This window comes from Geotrypetes seraphini, chromosome 2 (genome assembly GCF_902459505.1).
Source record: "Geotrypetes seraphini chromosome 2, aGeoSer1.1, whole genome shotgun sequence".
Taxonomy (NCBI): domain Eukaryota; kingdom Metazoa; phylum Chordata; class Amphibia; order Gymnophiona; family Dermophiidae; genus Geotrypetes; species Geotrypetes seraphini.
The window spans coordinates 97,852,800-97,861,715 of NC_047085.1; the positions used below are offsets into that span (position 1 = coordinate 97,852,800).

Below are 8,916 nucleotides of genomic sequence, written 5' to 3' on the forward strand. Positions count from 1 at the left end.
TATCCATACAAAACTCCAGCGCTTTATGGGACAGTGCCGGGAAATACCATGAGAACAGTGTAGCAAAATAACTTCACAGTGCTCAACACTAATAGCATGCAAATTATATCCATATGATTAGCATTGAGCATTGGGAAGTTAAAGAGAAGGAACGTGCCTGGCGCTTGTATACAAGAGCTGTGTGGTAAGTTTAGCTCTTATGTGAATGCGCCAGGCAAACCCAGAGGTGAAGCACACATTGGTACCTGTTTTCTGCTCCTTTAAATATAAACTTTCCTTTTATTTTTTTTTACTTGGGAAGCTCATATTTAAGTGCATAAAACAGGTGCTAATGTGTACTTTCAGTTTTGAGTTTGCTCTGACTTGCACATATTTGTCTCTCACTGCCAGCATTTAGGAGCTTGCACAGACTTCATTCTGCTTCTAAATTAAATAAAAACTGACTGATTTTAATGAAAGACTTGTGGAAAATCCTCTCTTAAACACCTTAATGCCTTCTCCAAGTTGGCATTAGGTTTTCAGCGGTAAGAGGTAAGGAAACGTTTATGAACAACTAGAAAAGCTAAAAGTGGACAAAGCCATGGGACCAGACGATATCCACTTTAGGGTACTGAGGGAACTCAGAGACGTTCTTGCAGGATCTCTTGTGGAATTTTTCAATAAATCCTTGGAGACGGGAGAGGTTCCATGGGATTGGAGAAGAGCTAATGTCTTAGCTTGTTTTTTTTTCAAGACAAAATTTCTCTCATTAGGCAATCTTTTCCTGCAGGAAATATTGGACATCTCTCCTCTCATTCAAATAATTCTACACTGGAGATACCAGTTGATCGTTACTGGTGTTCTTTTGACCCAGTTTCTGAATACCAAGTATCCAAATTATGTGAAAAGTTGAGAAAGTGTAAATGTTCATTGGACCCTTTTCCGTCATATCTTTTTTTCAATATTCCTTCTCAGGTCATAACTCGGTTGACCATTTTATTAAATTCACTGGAAAATGGATACTTTATGCAATCTATGGGGCAAATAACTCTCCTTCCCCTTCTGAAAAAATTAGATCTAGACCCCATTATCCCCTCACATTATCGACCAATTGCTAATATACCATTGTTGACAAAGTTGTTAGAATCAATTGTAGCGGGTCAACTTACTAATTATCTGGATAAATTTTCATTACTTCAACCTTTTTAATATGGGTTTCGTTCTAATTTTAGTACTGAAACTTTATTGATCTCTCTCCTTTCTAAAATCCAACAACTATGACTTCAAAATAAATATTCAATTTTGCTTCAGTTTGATTTGTCTGTGGCATTTGATATAGTACATCATGACATTTTGCTCCAATTACTTTCAGATATCGGTCTTAATCAGGTTGTTCTTGTTTGGTTTTCTAAATTTTTATTGTCCCGATATTATTCAGTTACTATTGATGGTAATATTTCTAATTCCTGGCAACCTCCTTGCGGAGTTCCCCAGGGCTCTCCGCTTTCCCCAATTTTGTTCAATCTTTATATGACAACTTTGCATATTTATAAGCTGTCAGCGTGGAAAACACTTTTTACTTATGTGGATGACATTTTTATACTGATTGAGATTGACCCAAATATCATCAATTTAACTTTTAAAATAAATCACTGTATCTCTAAACTTCAAACTTGGGGCTATGTCTGTCCTGTTGAAGCTAAATGCAGCTAAAACTAAACTTCTGTGGTTAGGCCTAAAATTGGATCATCTTCCTTCCACTATACTTTTGGATTCTGGAGCCTTCCTACAAATTGAGTTCTCCTCTAAGATTTTGGGAATACTTTTTGATTCTTCTCTTACTTTTAAGGATCAAATAAACTTTCTGGTTAAGAAATGTTTTTTCAGCTTACGAATGTTGAGGAAGGTCAGATCTCTTTTCCATCAATGTCATTTTTCTGTTTTGGTCCAATCTATTATATTATCCCGGTTAGATTATTGTAATGCCATTTATCTTGGCATCACTAAGAACTGCCTTCAAAGACTACAATTGATTCAGAATACCGCCGCGAAGTTGATCTATGGAAAGAGCAAATTCAACCATGCGACTCCTTTGCTTTTCTCTCTCCATTGGCTCCCAGTTTATTTTAGAATTCAGTTTAAGTGTTTATGTATTGTTTTAAGATTTTACATGGTATCTTTGCTCCTCTTGTTCCTCTGCTATGGAATGTTTATAGATTTTCATATGCGAGAGGCATTCTTCGATTTAAACTTTCTCTTCCTACTAGGAAAGGAATTCAAGGAGTTAAGAATTTTAGCAGCTCTCTGGTGTTTAAATTTTCCCAACTATGGAATGAACTTCCCCTAATTTTGAGGTGTCCCAGTTTCTTCCAACTCTTATATAAACTTCTAAAAACTTTTTTTATTCGCTAAACATTTTGAAAACTAACTTATATTTCAGTTTTTTTAATTTATTGTTAAACGCGTCGAGCTTCCTTTGAAGACCCAGTATATAAGATTAAGTTTTAGTTTAGTTTAGTCCCTCTACACAAAAGTGGGAACATGAAGTTGGAAACTACAGGCTGGTGAGCTTCACTTCAGTGTTTGGAAAAATAATGAAAGCTCTGCTGAAGGAAATAATAGTGAACTACCTGGAATCAAATGGGTTACAAGATCCAAGACAACATGGCTTCACCAAGGGAAAATTGTGCCAAATGAATCTGATTGACTTCTTTGACCGGGTGACCAGAGAATTGGATAGAGGAAGTGTGCTAGATGTGGTCTTCCTGGACTTCAGCAAAGCCTTTGACTCAGTCCCTCATAGGAGGCTCATCATTAAACTTAGCGGGTTAAAGTTAGGACCCAAAGTGGTGATCTGGATTAGAAATTAGTTGACTGACAGATGTTAAAGAGTGGTGATGAATGGGATTTGTTTAGAGGAAAGAAAGGTGAATAATGGAATGCCCCAGGTACTGGTGCCTATTCTGTTTAATATATTTGGGAGTGATATTTCTGAAGGTTTAAAAGAAAAAGTGTGTCTTTTTAAAGATGACACCAAGATTAGCAACAGAGTGGACATGCCAGAGGGAGTGGAAAACATGAGAAGAGATCTGCAAATGTTAGGAATGGTGGCAGATAAATTAAATGCGAAGAAGTGCAGAATGTAGCGTTTGGGGAGTAAAAATCTAAAGGAGCTATATATGCTAGGGCAATGTCTCAAACCTTTTAGCTCTGGCACACTAAATGGAGCAAATGTTTTTTGCAGCAGAAACTTGAAAGTTATTTATTTAAAGTTCTTTAAGCTATGTATGGGTAATTGTAACAGTGAAACTAAAATAGATAGAATTGCTAATCAATGCGATGGATGTGCTTGTTTTTGAGTGCAAATTAACTCAAAACATGGCTTGATAGTTGACAAGCAAACATACATTTCATCATCCACTATCTGCAATCATTCTCTTTTTTTATTTAATTTTTGACAGAGCTGAAAATCTAAGTTTGCAAAGATAAGATCCAAACAGTAACAAAGTCCTGATTGCCTTGTTGCGCAAGTTAAGATAGCCACTCCATAAAAACTAAAATTACTTGCCATCAGTTTTCAAGGACCAATCACGCCAAAGAATGATGATTGTCTAGATCAGTGGTTCCCAAACCTGTCCTGGGGGACCCCCAGCCAGTCAGGTTTTCAAGATATCCCTAATGAATATGCATGAAAGAGATTTGCATATAATGGAAGTGACAGGTATGCAAATCTCTCTCATGCATATTCATTAGGGATATCTTGAAAACCTGACTGGCTGGGGGTCCCCCAGGACAGGTTTGGGAACCACTGGTCTAGATGTTTGTATCCTTACGCACATAGTCATTCATAACATTGTCAGACTCTTGCATACGTGACATACGTGTCATCTATTCTAGTGTATACTTATGAAGGGAATTTTAAAAAATAAAGTAAAATTCTGGAATCTCTCATGGCACACCTAGAATCACTTTGGGGTACACCAGTTTGAGAGACACTGTGCTAGGGGGTGAGAAGCTGATAAGCATGGACCGGGAAAGAGACCTTGACATAATAGTGGCTGAGGATCTTAAGGCTACGAAACAATGTGACAAAGTGGTGGCCATAGCCAGAAGGATGTTGGGCTGCATAGAGAGAGGAATCACCAGCAGAAAAAGAGGTGTTAATGTCCCTGTACAAGACATTGGTGAGGCCCCACCTGGAATATTGTGTTCAGTTCTGGAGGCCATATCTTGGTAAGGATGTAAGAAGACTTGAAGCTGTCCAGAGGAAGGCAACGAAAATGATATCTGGATTGCGCCAATAGATGTGTGAGAAGATTGTTGACTACCTGAATATGTATACCCTAGAGGAAAGAAGGGGTAGAGGAGATTTGATATAGGCATTTAGATACTTAAAAGAGTATTAATCTAAAAACAAATCTATTCAAGAGATAGAGAAATGGTAACAATAGAGGACATAAAATGAGATTGTGGGGTGGTAGACTCAGAAGGAATGTCACAAAATACTTTTTCATGGAGAGGAGGTGGTGGATGCCTGGAATGGCCCTCCCTGGAGAGATAGTAGAGACAAAAACAGTGACTGAGTTAAAAAATGTAGGGGATAAACACAAAGGATACCTGAATAAAAAGAGGATAATAATAATACAAAACGCTACAGAACTGGAGCTATAGCTTCTTTATGATAAGCAGGAGTGGTGCTTAAATGACAGCCCCAGCAGTGAAGCCAATGCTGGACAGACTTCTACAGTTCGGGTCCAGTATGTGGCAAGACAGATTGGGACAGGCTGAAGTTAGCTTGGATGGCGACTCCAGTGGTAAGGCACTGTGGCTGATGCTAGATGGACTTCTACGACCTGTGTCCCGTGAGCGGCAATATGGATCAGGCGCAAGAAAGCACTTTTTTTAAACCACATTCATATAGTCTGAGTGCAGGTCGTGCTTAACTCAGGGGAGTGGAACTTAGCAAGTAAAATGAATAATTACTGGATTGTTGGTTTAACATTTCCTCAAAAATGAATGTGACTTGGGTAGACTGGATGGACCACATTGGTCTTTATCTGTCATCATCTACTATGTTACTATACTTTGTATTGTGTGCTGTTCTCTGAGCATTGGGGGAGAATAGGAAAATACATCATTAATATCCATTTGATTATGTTTGCAGCAGGTTTGGTGAGACCTCATTTAGAATATTGTGTACAATTCTGGAGACCACACCTTCATAAAGATATAAACAGGATGGAGATGGTCCAGAGGAAGGCTACTAAAATGGTTGGTGGTCTTCATCATATGATATTTGAGGCAGACTTAAAGATCTCCATATGTATATTTTGAGAAAAGAAGGAGAGGGGTGATATGATAAGAGACATTTAAATACCTACGTGGCATAAATGCGCATGAGGCAAATCTTTCATTTGAAAGTAAATTCTGGAATGAGAGGGCATAGGATGAAGTTGAGGTGATAGGCTCAGGAGTAATCTAAGAAAATACTTTTTTACAGAAAGGGTGGTAGATGCATGAAACAGTCTCCCTGTAGAGGTGGTAGAGATAGACTGAGTTTAAGAAAGCGTGGGACAGGCATGTCGGATCTTTTAAGGAGAGGAGGAGATAATGGATGTTGTGGATGGGCAGGTTGAATGGGCCATTTGCCTTTATCTGACTTCATGTTTCTATAAATATGTGTATCCGACAAAGTGGACTCCTGTTCTGAAAAGCTTATGTCTCAATAAATCAGTCAGTCTAAAAGGTGCCATCTTTTAGACTTTCAATAATATCGCACTATTCAAAAAATGTATAACTTTGTAAGCATCCATTCATTCATTAAAAGCCTCCAACAGACTCGATCCTCCTTAGAAACAAGCCACCTAAATGCTAACTTTGATCCACAGATGCACCACTCCACATTCAAACCATTTCATCACATTAGGCTTGATGTGCAAAATCTTCCCTGGATCAGTTCATGTTCAATAATTTAGTAAATTTTTTTTATTTTTAAATACTATATTAGTTGTTTCTTAATTATAAATACTTAGCTTTAGTTTTGTGGTCACTGTTAGGGACTTCTTTTGCCAACATGTTTCGCGACAAACACTTTTTCAAGGCTGGATCCCTAGTAGCGAAACGCCATCGATCTTGTATAAAGTTGTGGTCAAGATCGATGGCATTTCACTACTAGGGACCCAGCCTTGAAAAAGCGTTTGTTGCGAAACATGTTGGCAAAAGCAGTCCCTAACAGTGACTACAAAACTAAGGGCTCCTTTTACAAAGCCGCGTTAGCGGTTTACCGCGTGTAATAGCGTGCGCTAATTTGCCGGCCACACTAGCCGCTACCATCTCCTCTTCAGCAGGCGGTATTTTTTTGGCTAGCGCAGGGGTTAGCGCACGCTAAAAATGTACGTGCGATAAAGCCGCTAATGCGTCTTCGTAAAAGGGAGCCCTAAAGCTAAGTATTTATAATTAAGAATAAATTAAGAAACAACTAATATAGTATTTAAAAATAAAAGAATTTACTAAATTATTGAAAATGAACTGATCCAGGGAAGTTTTTGCACATCAAGCTTAATGTGATGAAATGGTTTGAACGTGGAATGGTGCATCTGAGGATCAAAGCTAGCATTCAGGTGGCTTGTTTCTAAGGAAGATGGAGTCTGTTGGAGACCTTTTAGACTTGTCATCCCCTTTGTCGTATACAGATTCATTAGATAGAAAGCTGTATCTGTTGAAGGTGAGTAACTTTAGAAAGTCTAATGGACTTGGTGATTAGAAATAATACCTATGGGTAATATAAAGAAAAGTGAAATAAAAGAATAAGTTTTTGTGTTTTGTAATCAAACTATTTAATGGTGATTTTCATTTTTACTCAGAGTAGAATAGATTTGCATTTAAGAATTTTTACCATTCAGAAATTTTTTTTTTCAAGATATATTAACTTGGAAAAGCACCTGATCAATTAAGAGGTCTGATAAAGCATAACATTGGTTTATGTTGAATATAAATAAAGCATACTGAATATCATGAAACTTCAAGATTCAATCATGATTTTTAAAAAGAAAATGTTTACTAAAAGTATTGCATAATTGTCATTTTTTTAAAAGACTACTTGTTTAATTCAAAATGCTTCAAATACATGGTCATATGCATGTATGACTCCACATTTAATGTTGGAGCATTGAGATTAAGCATCAGATTACTGCGTCTCAATGGCCACGAATTTGGTCTTGGAGGATGAGATATACGATGTCTGCATCTATGAGACAAACATGGTTTTTCCTGTTGCATTTTGGAAATCAATATGGGGCCAAATAAATTATTTGTTAGAAAATCATGTGGCATTATCATATCTTACAGTATTATTTGGCATATCTATGAGGGCTAAGAGCTAAATATCTTTCAAAAATAATAAACTTTTACTTATTTTAACAGGAGTCTCCACACAACAAATAACTTATAATTGGAAAAATTGGAATAGATTAAACTACAGTTTTTGGTGGAATTCAGTATGTCATATTTATAAATTGGAAAGATCATTAGCTATTCAGAAAGGGAATTTTAATAAATTTCAAGATGTGTGGGAGCCATTAACAAATTATTTTCCCCTGATTAGTACAAATGAAAGAATAGGGTGGGGGAGGGTTTTTTTAATTATATGGAATATGTTTTATAAAATATTGAAGAGAATGGAGGGAAAGGGATAAATTATATTTAATATGAAGAATTGTAGAATTTCAAGTGATGTATTTAAGTTCAAATATGGTTACTTTTTAATGCACTTGATGTAAGTTATAAAAATGAATAAAGAATTAAAAAAAAAAAAAGTTATAGACCTGAAATTTGTACTGATATTTTTTCAGATTACCAGTTTTCAGATCCTCTGTCTGGAGCTTCAGCAACCTATTTAAGGAGGCTGACCATAATCGCCACTCTGGAATATGATACTATTCGTCAAGAAAAGTGTAAAAAAATTAAAAAAAACAAGCAACCTGTTTAAGGAAGCTGACCATAATCACCACTCTGGAATGTAATACTATTTATTCATCAAGAAAAGTGTTAAAAAAAATGATGAAAAATACCAAGTGACAGGAGTCATGAGAATGCAGCAGTTTGTGCAGTGAGGTTGTGTCTCATTGTTTTAGCCACTTTTCATCTAGTAATCAACGATTTGCCAAAACGTTGAAAATATTTTCTAATGTAAATAAAAATAAAGTATTTCTTATTACATATTAAATTTTATACATTTTGTCTAAAACATGGTGTGCAGCTTTTCATTTCATTTATTTTGATTTTTTATCTTACTTTTATAAAACACTCAAGTTACAGAAATGTGGCTAAAAAAAAAACAAAAAACAACAACCCAAAACAAACAGGTGTCAGATCTGTTTTCCTCTCATAGCTTATAAATCTGCACATAGTGATGAAAAGCAAATGACAGAAAGATGAATATGACTTCCAGAGTGATCCAAGAGTTGAAATGGGTAAGGTGTGAAGGCCAGCACAATTACCAAGGAAGGCTTTCAGAGCTCAGATCTTATCTCTACTTTAGGGGTTTCTCTCTTCAGTAAATTTCCTTGCAAGGGGGAACTACTCTTGACCTCATCCTTAACGGATTAAGGGGGCCTGCAAGAGGGGTAGAAGTGGGAGGACCACTAGGCAACAGTGATCACAACGCAATCAGATTCGCATTAGAGAGAGGGACACCCATAGTGAGGAGGACCGCATCGACTGCGCTCAACTTCAGGAAAGGGAACTATGTTGCCATGAGGGAAATGGTGGGGAGGAAGCTCAAGAACAGCTTTAGGATGGAGACTGTAGGAAGCGCCTGGACCCTATTCAGGGACACCCTGCAGGAAGCACAAAACCTGTACATCCCCAGTTTCAGGAAAGGCTGTAAGAACAAGCGGTCAAAAAGCCCGGTTTGGATGACAACTGAAGTAAAGAAGG

The 8,916-nt window shown here is 37.0% G+C and overlaps 1 protein-coding gene across 3 annotated transcripts in view; it reads left to right on the top strand.

Moving 5' to 3' along the window:
* Nucleotides 1–8,192, top strand: part of C2H8orf89 (chromosome 2 C8orf89 homolog) — an 83,196-nt gene extending 75,004 nt beyond the window's left edge. For all 3 annotated transcript variants that reach the window (XM_033934689.1, XM_033934688.1, XM_033934690.1), the window contains one exon: nt 7,830–8,192. In XM_033934689.1, the coding sequence (XP_033790580.1) occupies nt 7,830–7,966 (137 nt within the window). In that variant the 3' untranslated portion in view covers nt 7,967–8,192. The remainder of the gene's footprint in view (nt 1–7,829) is intronic.
* The last annotated feature ends 724 nt before the right edge of the window (nt 8,193–8,916 follow it).